The following is a 21,010-nucleotide window of genomic DNA, read 5'->3' as shown; positions in this document are numbered from 1 at the left end:
AGGCTGAGGCTGGCTCCTCCCAGACACATGCCAGTGGCGTTGCCCAAGGCACAGGGGAGGGGTGAGCCGGACACACTCCCCACTCAGCAGCTGTTGCGCTGGGTGCCAGCGGTATGCCTGGCTCCCAGCTAGGGTCGCACGTGGCAGTCCTTACAGGGGTACACAATCTAGGGGCAAACTGGGGTGGCAGGGGGGAAGCCCGAGCAGATGTCTGGGTCCGGCCCCTGCTCCTGGCCAGCAGAGGCCAAGTCCATGAACCGTTGGCTGCAGTGCATGTTCTCTTGGCCATGTTGGGGGGTATCCGCCCATGCTGACCGGCCCCCTGTCCTGTAGGACCAGTATCAGCTGTGCTACCGCGCGGCCCTGGAGTACCTCGGCAGCTTTGACCACTATGCAACGTAACTACCGCCCCCTCTCCTCCGCCACCCCCGCCTGGGGGCTCCGGAGGGGACTCAGCTCCTCTGAGCCATACCGACCATCGTCCAGCCCTCCTGCACGGATGCTGTTGGGACCACAGCATTTCAGGAACATTGCCACACCACACAGAGAGCCCAGAACTGCCCTGGGCGAGGGGGTGGGCCCGCAGGCAGGCGCCACCGTGCAGTCTCTGTCCGCTAGGCCTGCCCCGGAGCCACTGCGAACTCTCTGTTCTGCTGCCGCGGTTCTCATGCTTCTCATTGGGTGGGGGGGATGGGAGCGAAGCCTCCCTTTTTATACATTAAGTGGGATTATAGACAGGGATTATAGCCTCTTCCCTCTGACTTTTCTTTTTGCAAATTCTTAACTGCAGACTGGGCTGCTGTGGGGGACGGGGGAATAGTTTGTTTTCTCCTTGAGTTCACTTTGGATCCTTTTCTTTGGTACGACTTTCGCTGCTGCAGGACGGAGCGTGCCTTCCCCATGTGTGTGGAGCCGGGGCCGTCAGCCTGAGCGGAGGCACCGCTGATCTGGCTGCCCTTCCAGTCCTGCTGACAAGACCCTGTTTCAGCCAAGTGCAGGGAAACACATTTGGGGGGTTTAATTTCTGTTCCATTTTTCCGTAAGAGCCTTATTTGAGGCCCCACAGACAGTGGTGGGGAGAGGAAACGGGAAGCCCTCACCCCCAGTCGTCTATTCCAGTGCGTGTAACATTCACAGCCCAGAACCACAGATGTGTCTGGGGAAGCAGGCGTTCCTCATCACCATCGTGTTTTGCAAAGGTTAAAGATAAAGCAAAGACGAAAAACAAAAAACAAAAATCCAAAAAAAAGAGAAAACCCAAGAAAAAAAGAGAGGTACCCCCTGGCCTCGCTTCAAACCCTTGAGAGGGTAGGTGACTCTGGGTGCCTGGGGGTTCCCTCTGGGTCCACAGAGCCTGCCTTTTGTCTGGCATTGCAGGATGGCACGGTGTTGGGTAGGCTGTGGGTCTGGCCACGTGGCCGAGACGGTGGGCACTGGTCAGGGTGTGTGCCACGCCCCACACACCTCAGGGCCAAGCAGGGGTGCGGCTGGCCGTTCAGGTCCAGGCCAGTGGGCCTGGTAGCACACGTCTGTCCTCCGAGCGGGGGCCAGATGACTTCCTTCCCTGGTTTGCAGCTGTCTTCAAAGCCCCCAAGGAGCTCTCTTTTCCACTCCTTCAAGATGCCCTCCTAAACCAATGTGGCAAGACTACTGGACTTCTCTCAATGGTACTATCCTCAACCCTTATTATCTCGGCTTGCTGGGGGGCAGGGAGAGGGTCTCTTTCTCTGGGCAGCACTATCTAGGTAGATAAGTGGGGGCGGGAAGGGTGCATAGCTGTTTTAGCCGAGGGGCGCGAGACGGGCGTCCCCAGGTCTAGCTAGGCTGTCGAGACCAACAGTCCAGGGTTGGTGATGTTGAATGAGACATTCGTTTTTACCTTGTGGACGCTAGTGCTGTAGAGTTCACTGTTGTACACAGTCTGTTTTCTATTTGTTAAGAAAACTACAGCATCATTGCATAATTCTTGATGGTATTAAATTTGAATAATCAGATTTCTTACAAACTGGGTGTCTCGTCTCCGCTCTTTCTGGAATGCGAGTCTGGGCTGTCAGTCCCTCGGGGTGGGTTCTGCCGATTTCCTGCTCCTCCGGAGACAGTGTGACTGTCCTGAGGATCTGGTGACGAGACGGGCTCCCAGAATGGTGACCAGTTTCAGATGGGAGCCTGAAGACTGAGCCACCAAGTGTGTGGAGGGAGCACCCTGACATGAGCCCCAGCTCCCGGGGCTGGCAGCACACTCCTGCCAGAGTCTGGGTCGCCACAACCGCTTCTCCTTCACCTCCTCCCTCTCCCTTTCCCCTGCTGTGAGGAAAAGAATGAAACTGCGGCAGTGGCGGCCAAGACCATATGGAAATTGGTTAGAAGGATACTAGTAATTCCCACAGTGTGGGTGTCAGACCCAGTGTGGCCATCCGGCTCCTGGACACAGAGCAGCATTTGTAGTGGTCTCGCCACTGGTAATCAGATAAGTCCTACCAGGTTGGAACCTTGGAACTTCTGGGGATAAGACAGACAAAGTCCAGAACAAGTGGAGAAGAGAAATACATGTGATCAGCAGTGACCAGACTATAGAGAGTATTGTGGTGAGCCCAACACAGAGGTCCTATGGCAGCACCTCACTCTGCAGCAGGATCAGGAAGGGCTTCCTGGAGGAGGTGACGTAGGCTGGATTCTGAGTGTTACATAGGCTAAGTAAGGTTTTGTTTCAAAAGATGAGAACAGCATTTCTAATGGAGAGAGTAACTTGTACAAAGGCTTGGAAGCAAGAAACAGACTAACAAATATGATAGACTACAAAGAACACCCATGACTGGGGTAGACAGACATAAGGAGACTGAAGGCAGCTGAGGGGTTTGAGCTGGTTGTGGACCCTCTGCTGGGTGGGCGCGTCTGTACCATGCTGAACAGAGGCTGTATACCATGCCTTTGAGGCCTTCGCTGCCCCCCAGTGTTGCCAGAGGTCTCTTTGGTGGCCGTGGTTTCTCTAGCTCCTAGCTCAGTGCCTGGCATATTTCTTTTCATTCAGAAAAACAGTGCCAGCATTGCATTATTCTTGATATTAAATTTAAATTTCCTAATAATGAGCCATTAAACACTTTCAAGTGAGGGTGGGTATCAGATTGTCACTTGAAGAGCAGCAGTATATGAACTGTACGAGGCAGGCTCTGCATACACTGCTTTATGGACATGATCACTTAGCCTCAGAACAACTCAGCAGGCCGACCACACAGGGCAAGTCAGTGCCAGAGCTGGTTATGGCTGTTCCAGAGCCCCTGCTCTTTCCATTGCCTGGTGCCAGGCTCCCTCTTGGCTGTCACCCCCTCCCAACCCACTCCTCGAGGCTCCAGGGCTCCCCATCTACAGGTTCCCCGATCAGGCATCTCTTCTCTTCCTCCCTCACCCTCACAACTAGTCACCAAACCCTGCCCTTTTGGCCTCTTCTGCACCTGTTTGATTCTCTGCATTTCCGGGACCCGCCCTCTCCTGCCTGGACTGCTGCCATGCCTGCTCCCTGGTCTGCCTGCCCCCAGCCCTGCCCCAGCCAACCTATCCTTGGCACTGCCACCAGAGTGATTCTGTTAGCAGACGTGACCACGACACTGTCCTGACAAGCCCCGGCCAGGCCTTCACAGTCAGCCATGGGTTTCTGAGGCTGCAGGACCCTGCTGTGCAAGTAATTTGAAATAGGTATTCTTCATGTAATCCTCACAGTAATGTGTGGGGTGGGTCCTATGAGGCCATTTTGTAGATGAGAAAATCAGGCCTCATTCACTCATTCAACAGATAACTTGAGCACTTGCCATGGGCTACTCATCGGGGCACAGACTTCTGCCCAGGTGGCGTTTATCCTCTTAGCAGGAGGATAACATGCATGCGGAAAATAATACATGGATATAGTTTGTTAGAAAACGATAGGTTCCTCAAAGCAGGGAGGAGATTAGATACACGGGGAAGGTTTGGTTAATAATCAGGGTGGTAGGAGGAAGCAGGTTGAAAAGATGGGATTTGAGGAAAGACAAAGCTGGTGATAGATTGGCCTGAACGTCTTTGAAATGAGCATCCAGGCTGAAGGAGCAGCTGGAGCAGAGGCCCTGGGCGGGAATGTGCCTCCTGGGTTGAGGCACTTGTGGCCGTGACACCGTGAGTAGGGGATGGGAGAGCAGTGGAAGATGAGGTTGGAGAGGAAATGGGGCAGCTTCTAAGCCATTGGGAGGACTTTGGCAGAAATCCAGGTGTGGTGAGCAGTGGCTAGATACCAGGTCTGTCTTGGAAGCAGAACTAAGAGGATTTGTTTACGGACTGGATGAGAGAAACGAGTCAAGGTTGACCCCACAGTTTTGGTCTGAGCAGCTGGATGAAGTTGCCATTTATTGAGATGGGGAAGCTGTACATAGGAGCTGAGGAGTTTGGAAATTTCAGGAGGGTCTGCCTGACTCTCCAGAGCTCTTTACCCACTGCTCCCTGTCCACAGCTAGAGACAGAATCAGATGCATAGAGGAAGAAATATATATATTTAGAAGGAACTACACCAAAAGCTGTGAGTGTGGGTGGCTTTTTTCTTCATAATTTTCTAAATTTTCTGAAAGACTATTTTAAAAAGGACAAACTTTTAAAATAGTATACCCAATACTTCATTTTATTTCACCATGCTATGCCTCTTGGGGGAATCTTAGTTCCCTGACCCAGGGAATCAAACCCATGCCCCTGAAATGAAAGCGCCAAGTCCTAACCACTGGCCTGCCAGGGAACTCCCGACACTTCATTTTTTGGAACAACAAAAATCTTCCATATAGAAGTGTAAAACATTAAAGTTTCCACCGTTTCCTTGCCCCCCAACTCCCTGGGGGGAATTCCAATTTATTCTTTATTCTTCTGGGCATTTATATGAATCTTGAAACATGTATAAACTTTATTTTTATAGAACTATCGTCCTGTTGTTCATAGCTTTCTGCAAATTGCTCTTTTCATATTAGTGGGAGCTTCCTTCCATGTTTTTACCTGAGTGACTGAACTGAAACTGCTACATACTCTTCTATTATGGATATGCCATAAAATTTTTTAATGGTTATTATTGTCGCTTTTTTATTAAAGGAAAAAGTAGGTACAGACTTTCTGGGTGCTATAGTGGATAAGAATCTGCCTGCCAATGCAGGGGTCACAGGTTCGATCCCCAGTCCGGGAAGATTCCACATGCCACGGAGCAGCTAAGCTCGTGAGCCGCAACTACTGAGCCCAGGAGCCTTAGAGCCTGTGCTCCACAACAAGAAAAGCCACCTCAATGCAAAGCCCGCACAAGGAACCAAAGAGTAGCCCTTGCTCACCACAGCTAGAGAAAGCTCGCACACAGCAGTGAAGACCCAATACAGCCAAAATTGAAAAGTAGATGCGTACCTTCTCTTTAATAAATATAATTTAAATCATGCCAACCAGTCTTAAAAGACACAAAACCAAAGGTAAGGTTTCCTCCCTCCTCCCCACAACAGTTTCACTTCCTAGAGCTTCTGATTTTAGTCGTTTGGGTGTAAGCGGTACATCTTCCACAGTAAGCTGCATAGTAGCACACTTGGTGCTGCTGCTGCTGCTGCTGAGTCGCTTCAGTCATGTCTGACTCTGTGTGACCCCAGAGACGGCAGCCTGCCAGGCTCCCCCGTCCCTGGGACTCTCCAGGCAAGAACACTGGAGTGGCTTGCCGTTTCCTTCTCCAGTGCATGAAAGTGAAAAGGGAAAGTGAAGTCGCTCAGTCATGTCCGACTCTTGGCGACCCCATGGACTGCGGCCTACCAGGCTCCTCCGTCCATGGGATTTTCCAGGCAAGAGTGCTGGAGTGGGGTGCCATCGCCTTCTCTGACACCTGATGAGCCCTCACAATAAAACCTGTGCAATTCGGTCAATTTAGGTGAACTCCCACCTGTTCCTCTTGATTTTGTTATATATCTCTCTTCATTCTTTACAAGCTCTCTCATGACTAAACAATATATTTAAATATTTATTTCCTGATTTATCATCCTTTTGATTACCCTCTATGAAGAATGAGAAAATTAGCTTACTCTCCTTGATTCTCCCTCCTCCAACTACCATTTTTTTATTTCTCATTGTCAAGGTTTATAATATTTTCTGATCTGTTGGTGGAGAAGGCAGTGGCACCCCACTCCAGTACTCTTGCCTGGAAAATCCCATGAATGGAGGAGCCTGGTAGGCCGCAGTCTATGGGATTGCGAAGAGTCGGACACAACTGAGTGACTTCACTTTCACTTTTCACTTTCATGCATCGGAGAAGGAAATGGCAACCCACTCCAGTGTTCTTGCCTGGAGAATCCCAGGGAAGGCGGAGCCTGGTGGGCTGCCGTCTGTGGGGTCGCACAGAGTTGGACACGACTGAAGCGACTTAGTAGTAGTAGTAGTAGATCTGTTGGTATAATTGTCTGATCCTAAATATCAAAAACCTATAAACATTTTAACTGGATGTTTATGAAAAATCTTTCAAGCATTAATTTCAAATAAGTCTCTACTTTTTTCTTTATTTCCTTCCCTTCTGGAGCATACTCCACTCCCACAGTTTCTTATACAGCATTTTGAGCCTTTTTCTTTACCTTGGTAGACTACCTCTGACAAATTTTTTCTCATAGGATTATAAACTTTCTGATTACTGTATTCCTAAAAATATCTTTTTCTTACATTCACTCTCAGTTTTAACTTTGTCTGGCATGGGCTTCTTTATTATAAAAAAAAAAAATTGGGGCTATCCCTGGCTAAGTGATATCCCTGGGGATATCACTGGTTAAGACTCTGCACTTCCAGAGCAGGGGAGCGTGAGTTGTGAGTTCAATCCCTAGTCTGGGACCTAAGATCCCGCATGCTTTACAATGAGGCCAAAAAAAAAAAAGTTTCCAGAAACTTTTAAAGCTATTGTTTCTAGTACTGTATGAACCAGTTGTTGAAGGAGGAGGGTTATATATCACTGTTGATGCTTTGCTAACAGGTTTCTTTATCAAGTTACCTTGGTATTTGCTTGATCACCAATTTGATTTTTTTAATTGTAAATTCTGAACTTAAACCCAGTTCAGGCTTCACTTGGGAAGAATGACCCTTGACTCAGGGATCTTGGGCTTGTGCTTTTCTCAGCCCTGGTTTATCCATCAATCTGAGTTCATCTACTTACTACCTTTCAGAATTTTTCTGTTTGAAAATCCTTTGGAGTGTAGCTAATATGAGTATCTAAATTGGGGGTTTCCCCAAAAATACTTATTTGTTTAGGTCACCTTTCTCCCTGTCCTGATTGGTAATGCCTCCTTTTTATCACATTTGAAGTTATTAAAAGTACAGAGTCTATACTCTGTACTCTGGGCCTGAAGTTTGTTTCACTTGTCTGTTCATCTAGTCTAAGCCAGAACTACTCATTTAACTTGCGTGACTTTGTTTCATTATCTGACACAGCTAGCTAGTCCCCCATCATTATATTTTTTATTAAAACTAATTAGTGCAAAAAAATAATAATAATTAGTGCCAGTCCCTGTTTTTCCTCTACTAGATATTAAATTATTTTTTGAAAACTCCATCCTCAATTCTTATTGCAGATTTTATTGATAAAACTGACAACAATGTATCTGAAGAATATATGTTAATATAAAAGAAAGATTGGACTCTAAATTAAGCCTAAAATTTAAGGTCAAAAGTAAGCTTGCCCATCCAGCCCTGCTGAGAGGGAGGAAACACTATCAGATGTGTGCAGCCATCCCAGCTTCTAGAAAGGGGGCTGTAAGACAGGCAGTGCAGGCAGTTAGCATCCCCAGGGTCCACAGCCCAGCGCTTTAGATGTTAACGCTCTTCTTCAGTTCTTGGTTCATCTCTCCTTGAACCTTTCACTCCAGCTTTATTTAAATACCAGGGTTTCTCAGGCACACATTGCAAAACCTTTGTAACAATCAAGGGGTTAAATCTAAACCTTTCAAATCAATAAGAACAAAAGTAAACACCCTAATAGAAAAACAGGCATGGACACAAATAGGCAATTTACAAAGGAAAATACACAAATTCCAATAAAATAGGGGAAAATACTCAGCCTCACTATTAATCAAAGAAGTACAATCGAAGGAACAGGGAGGTACTAGTGTGCGACAATCAATGGACAAAAATATGCTAATATGCAGTGGGGATTTGAACACCTAGGTGGCGCTGGTGGTAAAGAACCCACCTGCCAATGCAGGTCACCTAAGAGACTCTGGTTCGAGACTCCTTGGGGCCCGGAAGATCTGGAAGAGGGCATGGCAACCCACTCCAGTATTCTTCCCTGAGACTCCCATGGACAAAGGAGCCTGGTGGGCTACAGTCCATAGGGTTGCAAAGAGTCAGACATGACTGAAGCAGCTTAGCACACACATGCATATTGCTAGTAGGGATATAATCAGCTTCTGTCTTTTTAGGGGGAATATTTGCCTTGTCTATCAAAGGCTGTAAAATATGCTTTGCCTTTGATTCAGTGATACAATTTTAGGAATGTATATAAAGGAAACGATCATACAAACATTTTTAAAAAATCTATAGGCAAAGATTCATGGCAGCATTGCTTATAATACTGAAAAGTTAAAAACAACCCAAAATAGACAAATGCAAACATAGCCTATAGCCTGGCTCAAGTGAATTTGGAGACCATCAGTATATACATCACTTGGGAGCATTTTAGAAAATGAAGCTCAGGCCCCACCCTAGACCTACTGAATCAGAATTTGTATTTTGACAGTTTCTTAGGGCATGTGTAAAAGAAAAAAGCACAGGCAAAGATATACACTAAAATGTTAGCAGTGATTTTTCCAGGTGGTGATGCTCTCTGTTTGGTTTTCTGTTTGTTTTTATTATTGTTGTTCGCAGCAACTCCCCATCCCCACCCCAGTGCGCACGCGCGCGCGCGCACACACACACACACACACACACACACACACACACACACACCTTTATGGACTTCAACTGTAAAAAAGGAATCTCCATACTATTTTTCCCATGCTAGTAGTTGGGGCCAAGAACATAGAAAAGGTTCTGGGAACTCCAGGACAAATGAGGGTCCTCCACCCACTGGCAGGACAGATTAGATCTGCCCCCTCCCTGGATGGTTCTCCCATTCATTCTCCAAACAGCACATCTCCCAAAGAGCAAATCTGATCTTGTCAACCCTCCTTAGAACTATTCTGAAAGTGAAAATGTTACTCACTCAGTCTTGTCTAACTCTTTGCAAATCTATGAACTGTAGCCCGCCAGGCTCCTCTGTCCATGGAATTCTCCAGGCAAGAATGCTGCTGCTGCTAAGTCGCTTCAGTCGTGTCTGACTCTGTGCGACCCCATAGACGGCAGCCCACCAGACTCCGCCGTCCCTGGGATTCTCCAGGCAAGAACACTGGAGTGGGTTGCCATTCCCTTCTCCAATGCATGAAAGTGAAAAGTGAAAGTGAAGTCGCTCAGTCATGTCCTACTTTTAGCGACCCCATGGACTGCAGCCTACCAGGCTCCTCTGTACATGGGATTTTCCAGGCAAGAATACTGGGGTGGATAACCATCCCCCTCTCCAGGTGATCTTTCTGACCCAGGGATCAAACCTGGGTTTCCCACACTGCAGGCAGATTCTTTACCATTTGTGCCATCAGGAAAGCCCTGTAATCCAATTTCCCAAGGCCCCAGCGTTGGCAGTGCAGTCTTAACCACTGGACCACCAGGAAAGTCCTGAATGTAACCCAGTTCCTTAAAGGCTACAAGATCCTGTTGGATCTGCCCTGTCACTCCAGGGCAATGAAGTGTATTTCCCTCGGGTGCCTAGTTCTCTCCCATATTTTCACACATCGTTCCGTACCTTTGCCTGGAAACTCAGCCCACCACCTCGCTGACTGCCTTCTAGCCCCAGGCCTCCTGAGGTCAGGACGTCATCTCTTCCAGGAAGCCTTCCCAGGAATGGTTGCTGCTGCTGGTGCTAAGTCGCTTCAGTCGTGTCCGACTCTGTGCGACCCCAGAGATGACAGCCCACCAGGCTCCCCCGTCCCTGGGGTTCTCCAGGCAAGAACACTGGAGTGGGTTGCCATTTCCTTCTCCAACAGGAATGGTTAGGGGTCCCAATAGCATAGGCACCTGGTCTATGGCGCCACAATCAGGTTGTCAGATTCATGAGGGCTGAGGCCGCATCCCCATGGCCTTTGTTCTCTGCATTGAGTGGGGACATTTTGAGGCCCAGATTCAGTGACATCCCTAAGGTGTCTGCTGGCTCTGTCATTTGGTCCTCTCAGGGGCAGTTCTGGTGTAGAACATGGCAGCTGCCTGGGAGTGGCTATTTTTGGGGGTGCGGCCCGGCCCTTGGGAGGATGATGAAAGGAGTGCATGTTTCTTTAAAGCAGAAGACACCCCTACTCTAGGGAGGATGCCCCTCACAAACATGGGTGAAGCCCTTCGGCCTGCCCCAGGGCCTGCCCCTCTATGGTCCCTGTTGCAAATGCATTTTCTAGTTCCTCTCCCTCTGATGGGCACTTTCTTTATGAGAATGTGTCCATGGTAGACAAATGCAGAGGCTGTGGTGGGAGGTGCCTAGATGCCCTTCCTGGCACACCTGAGCCAGGACAAATCCTCACAGAATCCTCTTTGGCCCCTATCTTCCCCACCCTCGACCAGACAGCCTCACATCCAGCTGTGCTGTGGATCCAGTAATCATATCACTGTGCTGATATTATTCTTGCTTCTTCAGCTATTCCCATACTAAGATGGGGGGGGGGGGGGAAGAAATTATGTAGGCAGTGGTGGAGAAATTAAATGCAAATTGGCATTATAATTATTGTGTGATTCATCTGTCTCCTCCACTGGACTGTGAACTTTTTGAAGATAAGGACCCTTGCCTCCCAGCCTAAAGGAGGGACTCAATAAATGTTTGTTAAAAGGATAACAGGGCTTACTAGTTTGTGTTAGTGGTAAAGAAACTGACCACCCAATGCAGGAGGCATAAGAGATGTGGGTTAAATCCCTGGGTCGAGAAGATCCCCTGGAGAAGGAAATGGCTACCTACTCCAGTATTCTTGTATCTTGTATTCTCCAGTATCCCCTAGAGAATCCCATGTACAGAGGAGCCTGGAAGGTTACAGTCTATAGGGTTGCAAAGAGTCAGATACCACTGAAGTGATTTAGCACACAAAAGGATAACAACAGACTGGTTCAAGATTGGGAAAAGAGTATGTCAAGGGTGGATATTGTCACTCTGCTTATTTAACTTATATGCAGAGTACATCACACAAAATACCAGGCTGGATGAATCACAAGCTGGAATCAAGTTTGCCCAGAGAAATATCAATAATGTCAGATATGCAGAAGATACCACCATAATGGTAGAAAGTGAAGAGAAACTAAAGAGTCTCTTGATGAAGGTGAAAGAGGAGAGTGAAAAAGCTGGCTTGAAATTCAACATTCAAAAAACTAAGATCATAGCATCCAGTCTCATAACTTCATGGCAAATTGATGGGAGGAAAAGAAACAGTGGCAGACTTTATTTTGGGGGGCTCCAAAATCACTGCGGATGGTGACTACAGCCATGAAATTAAAAGACGCTTATTCCTTGGAAGAAAAGCTATGACAAATCTAGACAGTGTATTAAAAAACAGAGACATCACTTTGCCAACAAAGGTATATCCAGTCAAAGCTATGGTCTTCCCAGCAGTCATGTACAGATGTGAGAGTTGGACCACCCAGAAGGCTGAGCACTGAAGAGCTGATGCTTTTGAACTGTGGTGCTGGAGAAGACTGTTGAGAGTTCCTTGGACAGCAAGGAGATCAAACTAATCAATCCTAAAGGAAGTCAACCCTGAATATTCACTGGAAGATCTGATGCTGAGGCTGAAGCTCCAATATTTTGGCCACTTGATGTGAAGAGCCAACTTATTGGAAAAGACCCTGATGCTAGGAAAGACTGAAGGCAGGAGGAGAAGGAGGTGACAGAGGATGAGATGCTTGGATGGCATCATCGACTCAATGAATATGAGTTTGAGCAAACTCTAAGAGATAGTAAAGGACAGGCAAGCCTGGTGTGCTGCAGTCCATGGGCTGCAAAGAGTTAGACATGACTGACAGACTGAAAAACAAAAAGGATAAAGTGGGAGGAGTTTGACCTGGCCCTGAGGCAGGATGAAAATCTGATTGTTGGGCAGATTATGTTAATAAAGCCACTGGATGAAATTTGAGCAGAACTATTCAAATCCCGAAAGGATGATGCCATCAAGATTTGGCATTCATTATGTCGGCAAATCTGGAAGACCCAGCAGTGGCCACAGGACTGGAAAAGGTCAATCCTCATCCCAATCCCCAAGGAGGGTAGTACCAAAGAATGTGCTAACCATTGGGTGATTGCAATCATCTCCCTTGCTAGTAAGGTCATGCTTAAAATCTTACATGCTAGGCTTCAGCATTATGTGAACCAAGAAATTCCAGATGTCCAAGCTGGCTTTAGAAAAGGAAGCGAAACTAGAGATCAAATTGCCAACATTCACTGGATTACAGAGAAAGCAAGGGAATTTCAGAAAAAACATCTATCTCTGTTTCATCGCCTACGCTAAAGCCTTTGATTGTGTGGATCATAATAAAGTGTAGAAAGCTCTTAAAGAGATAGGAATACCAGACCATCTTACCTGTCTCCCAAGAAACCTTTATGTGGGTCAAAAAGCAATAGTTAGAACCCTGTATGGAACAACTGATTGGTTCAAGATCAAGAAAAAAGTATGAGAAAAAAAAAAAAAAGAAAAGTACGACAGGGCTGTCTGCTGTCACCCTGTTTGTTTAACCTATATGCTGAGCACATCATGAGAAATGCTGGGCTGGATGAGTTACAAGCTGGAATCAAGATAGGCGGGAGAAACATCAACAACCTCAGATATGCAGATGATACCACTCTAATGGCAGAAAGTGAGGAAGAACTAAAGAGCCTCTTGATGAGGGTGAAGGAGGAGAATGAAAGAGCTGACTTAAGACTAAATATTAAAAAAACTAAGATCATGGCATCCGTCCCCATTACTGCATGACAAATAGAAGGGGAAAAGGTGGAAATAGTGACAGATTTTTTCTTCTTGGGCTCCAAAATCACTGGACAGTGACTGCAGCCATGAAATCAGAAGACAATTGCTTCTTGGCAGGAAAGCAATGACAAACCGAGACAGTGTGTTGAAAAGCAGAGACATTACTCTGCTGACAAAGGTCCGTATAGTCAAGGTTATGGTCTTCCCAGTGGTAACGTATGATAGTGAAACCTAGACTGTAAAGAAGGCTGAGCACCAAAGAATTGATGCCTTTGAACTGTGGTGCTGGACAAGGCTCCTGAAAGTCCCTTGGACAGCAAGGAGATCAAACCAGTCAATCTTAAGGGAGATCAACCCTAAACATTCACTGGAAGGACTGATGCTGAAGCTGAAGCTCCAGTATTTTGGTCATCTGATGCGAACAGATGACTCATTGGAAAAGTCCCTGATGCTGGGAAAGAATGAGGGCAGAAGGAGAAGAGGGTGTCAGAGGATGAGATGGCTGGATGGCATCACCCAAGCAATGAACATGAACTTGGGCAAACTTCGGGAGATGGTGAGGGACAGGGAGGCCTGGCATGCTGCAGTCCATGGGGTTGCAAAGAGTCAGACACGACTGGGCGACTGAACGACAACACAGCTGGGCTGCCAGAATACCAACCTTTAGAATCTCTTCTCCCAGCTCTTCTGAGGCCCTTCCCTTCCTTTCCCCTCTCACCCTAGGCACAGACCCTAGTCAGACACTAGAGGGTCTTCCCACCCTCAACCTCCTCATCTAGGGTGGGGTCAGCATCCACCACCCCAAACTCTACCCTCTCCCTGATGAACTGCTTGTCTCCCCATGCCCCACCCCGATGGAAGGAATGGCTCATATGGAGATATACCAAGGAACAATAGCTCTTAAGGAAAGAAGAAACAGGACTTTCTTCATGGTCAGTGGTTAAGAACCCACCTGCCAGTGCAGGGGACACAGGTTTGATCCCTGGCCTTGGAAGAGTCCACATGCCATGGAGCAGCAGAGCCCACGCACCCTAGAGCCTGTGCTCTGCAACAAGAGACGCCACTACAGTGAGAAGCCTGAGCACCACAGTGAAGAGTAGCCCCCGCTCGCCGCAATGAGAGAAAGTCTGTACAGAGCAACAGAGACCCAGTGCAGCCAAAAATAAAGGTTTTAAAACAAAGAAAGAAAGAAGGATCAACCAGGACCTGGACTGGACTTTGACCTGCGATGAGGTTTTTGGCCCCAGAAGCAGACTCCTCAATCAGCCCCCACAAAGACCTTGCGTCCCAGTCCTCTTTCCAGGGATGGCCCCCTCTAGCCTCCCCTCGGGCACATTTTCAGGGCAGCCTCTGCAGTTCCTCCCATCTGAGCTCCTACGTGGTCCCAAAGATTTAAATCCAAAAAATACATGGCATACATCTATGCTGTGCTGTAATAATGCCTGCTAGCACCACTCACCACTTAAGTGCCAACCACTTTACCTACATTGTTGAGATTGAATTCTTCCAACGGTCTTGTAGAGTAGCTCATATCAGTATCTCCTTTTGCAGCTGGAGACTAAGATTCAGAGAGGTCAAGCAACTCACCCTAAGCCACACAGCTACAAGAGAAGTTGAATCTAAATTTGAACCCGGATCTGTGTGACTCCTGAGCCTGAACGCTTAAGCATTATACAAAGCGCAACCTGTGTGGTTTCATATTCCTGGAGTGTACAAAAGTCCCTTCCCTTAGAGGCTTCGCTGTATGTTGGGAAACAGACATCAGTCACAGAGATCTTAACGCACTTATGTAATTACAAACTCTCCTAGATACTCTCCAGGAAAAGTGCCTAAAGCAAGGAGAACAACACAGAACCAGACTGGGAGTCAGAGAGGCTTCTGTGAGGAGATAGTCTTTAGTAAACCTAAACACAGAAATGGTATGGACCTAACAGAAGCAGAAGATATTAAGAAGAGGTGGCAAGAATACACAGAAGAACTGTACAAAAAAGATCTTCACAACCAAGATAATCACGATGGTGTGTTCACTCACCTAGAGCCAGACATCCTGGAATGTGAAGTCAAGTGGGCCTTAGAAAGCATCACTATGAACAAAGCTAGTGGAGGTGATAGAATTCCAGTTGAGCTATTCTAAATCCTGAAAGATGATGCTATGAAAGTGCTGCACTCAATATGCCAGCAATTTGGAAAACTCAGCAGTGGCCACAGGACTGGAAAAGGTCAGTTTTCATTCCAATCCCAAAGAAAGGCAATGCCAAAGAATGCTCAAACTATCACACAATTACACTCATCTCACACGCTAGTAAAGTAATGCTCAGAATTCTACAAGCCAGGCTTCAGCAATACATGAACCGTGAACTTCCAGATGTTCAACCTGGTTTTTGAAAAGGCAGGGGAACCAGAGATCAAATTGCCAACATCTGCTGGATCATGGAAAAAGCAAGAGAGTTCCAGAAAAACATCTATTTCTGTTTTATTGACTATGCCAAAGCCTTTGACTGTGTGGATCACAATAAACTGTGGAAAATTCTGAAAGAGATGGGAATACCAGACCACCTGACCTGCCTCCTGAGAAATCTGTATGCAGGTCAGGAAGCAACAGTTAGAACTGGACATGCAACAACAGACTGGTTCCAAATAGGAAAAGGAGTACGTCAAGGCTGTATATTGTCACCCTGCTTATTTAACTTCTATGCAGAGTACATTATGAGAAATGCTGGGCTGGAAGAAGCACAAGCTGGAATCAAGATTTCTGGGAGAAATATCAATAACCTCGGATATGCAGATGACACCACCCTTATGGCAGAAAGTGAAGAGGAATTCAAAAGCCTCTTGATGAAAGTGAAAGAGGAGAGTGAAAAAGTTGACTTAAAGCTCAACATGCAGAAAACTAAGATCATGGCATCTGGTCTCATCACTTCATGGCAAATAGATGGGGAAACAGCGGAAACAGTGTCAGACTTTATTTTTGGGGGCTCCAAAATCACTGCAGATGGTGATTGCAGCCATGAAATTAAAAGACGCTTACTCCTTGGAAGGAAAGTTATGACCAACCTAGATAGCATATTCAAAAGCAGAGACGTTACTTTGCCAACAAAAGTCCGTCTAGTCAAGGCTATGGTTTTTCCAGTGGTCATGTATGGATGTGAGAGTTGGACTGTGTAGAAAGCTGAGCACTGAAGAATTGATGCTTTTGAACTGTGGTGTTGGAGAAGACTCTTGAGAGTCCCTTGGACTGCAAGGAGATCCAACCAATACATTCTAAAGGAGATCAGTCCTGGGTGTTCATTGGAAGGACTGATGCTAAAGCTGAAACTCCAATGCTTTGGCCACCTCATGCGAAGAGTTGACTCATTGGAAAAGACTCTGATGCTGGGAGGGATTGGGGGCAGAAGGAGAAGGGGACAACAGAGGATGAGATGGCTGGATGGCATCACTGACTCGATGGACATGGGTTTGGGTGAACTCCGGGAGTTGGTGATGGACAGGGAAGCCTGGCGTGCTGCAGTTCATGGGGTCACAAAGAGTAGGACACGACTGAGCGACTGAACTGAACTGAACTGAACTGAATTAAAACCTAAACAGCGTATTAAAGAGCAAAGATCTCACTTTGCTGACAAAAGTCCATATAGTCAAAATTATGGTCTTTCCAGTGGTCATGTACAGATGCAAGTGTTGGACCATGAAGAAGGCTGAGCACTGAAGAATTGATCAAGCTTTTGAACTGTGGTATTGAAGACTCTTGAGAGTCCCTTGGACAGCAAGGAGATCACATCAGTCAGTCATAAAGGAAATCAACATTGAAAATTCTACGCAAGTACTGATGCTGAAGCTGAAGGTCCAGTACTTTGGTCATCTGATAGGAAGAGCTGACTCAGTGGAAAAGACCCTGATGCTGGGAAAGACTGAAGGCAAAAGGAGAAGAGCGTGGCAGAGGATGGGATGGTTGGATAGCATCACCTATTCAATGGACATGAACTTGGGCAAACTCTGGGAGATAGTGAGGGACAAGGAGGCCTGGAATGCTGTAGTCCATGAAGTTGCAAAGAGTCAGACAAGACTTAGTGACTGAACAACAGATGTCCTGAGGCAGCAGGGAGTACAGTGCCTTTAATGAGTGTTTTAGAAAAACAGAACAAAGGCCTGTATGGCTGGAGCCCAGAGAGCGAGGGACAGTGGGGCAGGACGGGGTGGAGAGTGGCCAGTTGCCACATCACTCAGGGCCTGGTAGGTCATGGCAGGGGGCTTGGAGTTCATGGTGAAGGCACAGGGAGCTTTTAAAGGGTTCTCAATAGAGTTGTGAATTCAGATTTGCTTTTTAGAAAGATCACCCCGGCTGCTGTGTGGAGAACAGATTGAAAGGGGCAGTGGTTGCTGGGGTCCAGGAGAGATGTGATATGGCTTGAAATGGGACGGTAGAGCCAGGGAGGTAAGAGGAATAGGGATCAGGACAGAGTTTTGAAAGTCAGGTCAATAGGATTGGATGTGGGCTGCAAGGGTGAAGAATCAACACAGACTCTGTACACCTGGATAGAGACTGGTGCTTTTACTGAAATGCTCAAGAATGAGGGAGGAGCAGGTTTAGAGGAGAATCAAGAGTTTGCTTTTGCCGAGTTTGAGGTGCCTGCAAATGTCCAAGTAGTGGGATAGAGTCAGTCTATCTTTGTATCCCCAGAGTCAGCACAAACAAGTGTTAGTTGCTCAGTTATGTCTGATTCTTTGTGACCCCATGGACTCTAGCCCGTCAGGCTCTTCTGTCCCTCAGATTTTCTAGGCGAGAATACTGGAGTGGGTTGCCATTTCCTTCTCCAAGCACAAAATAGGTCCTATTTAAAATATCTTTAAATAAAAGAATGCACTGGAATTCCCTGGTAGTCCAGTGGTTAGGACTCCAAGCTTCCACTTGCCAAGGGCCAGGGGTTGAATCCCTGGCTGGGGAACTGAGACCCCGCAAGCTGCTCGGCCAAAAAACAACAACAGCAAGGAATGTACGTGGGTTGAATTTGAGTCAAGTCTTGAGGAATGGAGGGGATTTGGCTTTGAGATGAAGATATTTTGGTGCCTGAGATAAAAATGGTACAAAACAAACAAACAAAAAACAAGCCAAGTAGAAGAGCTGGTGGAAGCAAGGGAGAAAGGCATGAATGTGATGTAGAGGGGGCCCACAGGGCACCTCCTGTTGTGCCTCTCCATGGCTTCTGTGCCTTTGCTGGAATGCTGAGCCATCCTCTGCTGGGCGGGAAGGTGAATCAGAGCCAGAAAGAAACTTTTGTTAAATGTAGAGATCCAAGGTGTATTTATGGGTATGTGTGTGTCTGCCTCAGGGCACTTTTATATTTGTATTTTTATATTTTGTAGGCTAGGAGGCACTGGTCTTTCCAACTGACTTTGTCTGCAAGGCTGAATTGAGCCTGAATTCTCTTTCTCTATACCTAGACTGACCTGGCTGCAGAAGCTCCCCCCAGTGATCCAAGCTGAATAGGTCAGGCTGTGTCAATGTGTTTCTGTTGCTTATAGATCATGGCTTCTTTCCTGGGCAACTAGTTATCAGGCCCTTTGCCCAAAGCTCCTGAGAAAGATGTTTACATTCAGCAGCTTAGTCCATAGGCAAAGATTGGAATGCTACTGACTCAGAGGTGAAAGTCAAAGGCATCATTAACATACAAACGTAGTCCTTCCTGGTCCTTTACTCATTCAGTTCATCATTCACTCTCCTTTTTTACAAATATCCTCAGGCTCAGTGTCTGTTTCAGGCTACTTAACGTCAAGCTGAGCTATTTCAAATTATAAAAGGTGATGCTGTTAAAGTGCTACAATGAATATGCCAGCAAATTTGAAAAACTCAGCAGTGGCCACAGGACTGGAAAAGGTCAATTTTCATTCCAGTCCCAAAGAAGGGCAATGACAAAGAATGTTCAGACTACCACACAATGTCCTCATCTCACATGCTAGCAAGGTAATGCTGAAAATCCCTCAAGCTAGGCTTCAACTGTACGTGAACCGAGAACTTCCAGATGTACAAGCTGGGTTTAGAAAAGACAGAGGAAGCAGATCAAGCTGCCAACATCTGCTGGATCATAGAAAAAGCATGGGAATTCCAGAAAAGCATCTACTTCTGCTTCATTGACTGTGCTAAAGCCTTTGACTATGTGGATCACAACAAACTATAGAAAATTCTTAAAGAGATAGGAATACTGGACCACTTTACCTGCCTCCTGAGAAATCTGTATACAGGTCAAGAAGCAACAGTTAGAACCAGACATGAAACAATGGACTGGTTCCAAACGGGGAAAGGAGTACGTCAAGGCTATATATTGTCACCCTGCTTATTTACATCATGTGTAATACAGGGCTGGATGAAGCACAAGCTGGAATCAAGATTGCCAGGAGAAATATCAATAGCCTCTGATATGCAGATGACACCACCCTCATGACAGGAAGCAAGAGGAACTAAACAGCCTCTTGATGAAAGTGAAAGAGGAGAGTGAAAAAGCTAGCTTAAAACTCAGTATCAAAAAAAACGAAAAAAAAAAATTAAAATTAAAAAAAAAAAAAAAACAACAACGAAGATCATGGCATCTGGTCCCATCACTTCATGGCAAATAGATGGGGAAACAATGGAAACAGTGACAGACTTTATTTTCTTGGGCTCCAAAATGACTGCTGACAGTGACTGAAGCCATGAAATGAAAAGATGCTCCTTGGAAGAAAAGCTATGACAAAACTAGACAGCATATTAAAAAGCAGGGACATCACTTTGCCAACAAAGGTCCATCTAGTCAAAGCTATGGTTTTTCCAGTAGTCATGTACAGATATGAGAGTTGAACTATAAAGAAAGCTGAACACCAAAGAATTGATGTTTTTGAACTGTAGTGCTGGAGAAGACTCTTGAGAGTCCCGTGGACTGCAAGGAGATCAAACCAGTCGATCCTAAAGGAAATCAATCCTGAATATTCACTGGAAGGACTGATGCTGAAGCTGAACCCCAATAATTTGGCCACTTGATGTGAAGAGCCGATTCACTGGTAAAGAGCCTGATCCTGAGAAAGACTGAAGGCAGGAGGAGAAGGGGACGACAGAGGATGAGATGGTTGGATGGCATCACCAACTCGATGGACATGAGTTTGAGAAAGCTCTGGGAGATAATGGAGGACAGGGAAGCCTGGCGTGCTGCAGTGTATGCAGTTACAAAGAGTCAGACATGACTAAGTGACTGAACAACTTCCCTGCCTTCTAGTTTCCTCAGCTATAACATGGGGATGGTGAGACTTCCCCAATCCTTAAAGCTTCACCTTCCAATGCAAGGTGTGTAGGTCCCACCTGTGGTCAGGGTGCTAAGATCTCAAGTGCCTCAGGACCAAAAAACTAGAAGGTAAACAACAGAAACAATATTGTAACAAATCCAATAGACTTTAAAAAGAGTCCACATAAAAGGCAGTGGGGGAAGGACCGGCTGGGATAAACTGGAGAGTAGCACTGAAACATACACATTATCTTATGTAAAATAGATGGCCAGTGGGAATTTGCTGTATGACACCGGCTTAAGAATCTGCCTGCAATTCAGGAGACCCAGGTTCAATCCCTGAGTCAGGAAGACCTTGAAGAAGGGAACGGTTACCCACCCAGCATTCTTGCCTGGAGAATTCCACAGACAGAGGAGCCTGGCAGGCACAGCCCATGGGGTCACAAAGAGTCAGATGTGACTGAGTGACTAACACTGTCACAGAGAGCTCAAACCTTGTGATCTGTGACAACCTAGAGGGGTGGGTTGGCGCGGGAGGGAGGCTCAAGAGGGAGGGGACATATGTATACCTATGGCTGATTCATGTTAGTATATGGCAGAAACCAACACAATATTATTGTAAAGCAGTTATCCTCCAATTAAAAATAAATTAACATTTTTTAAATGGCCCGCACAAAGAAGTCTAGAAAAATAAAAATAAATAAAATGGGGATGGTAATAATGACTTCTTCAAAAATTCAT

At 46.4% G+C, this 21,010-nt stretch overlaps 1 protein-coding gene across 1 annotated transcript in view; it reads left to right on the top strand.

Annotated features, from left to right (window-relative positions):
- Positions 1–1,771, top strand: part of PTPRF (protein tyrosine phosphatase receptor type F) — an 84,012-nt gene extending 82,241 nt beyond the window's left edge. The window contains exon 33 of the mRNA XM_055586141.1: positions 334–1,771. Within this exon, the coding sequence (XP_055442116.1) occupies positions 334–402 (69 nt within the window). The 3' untranslated portion in view covers positions 403–1,771. The remainder of the gene's footprint in view (positions 1–333) is intronic.
- Positions 1,772–21,010: the final 19,239 nt, after the last annotated feature.

Source organism: Bubalus kerabau, chromosome 6, assembly GCF_029407905.1.
Source record: "Bubalus kerabau isolate K-KA32 ecotype Philippines breed swamp buffalo chromosome 6, PCC_UOA_SB_1v2, whole genome shotgun sequence".
NCBI lineage: Eukaryota > Metazoa > Chordata > Mammalia > Artiodactyla > Bovidae > Bubalus > Bubalus kerabau.
The sequence above is the reverse complement of the archived record's forward strand: the minus strand, read 5'-3'. Positions and strand labels throughout refer to the sequence as shown.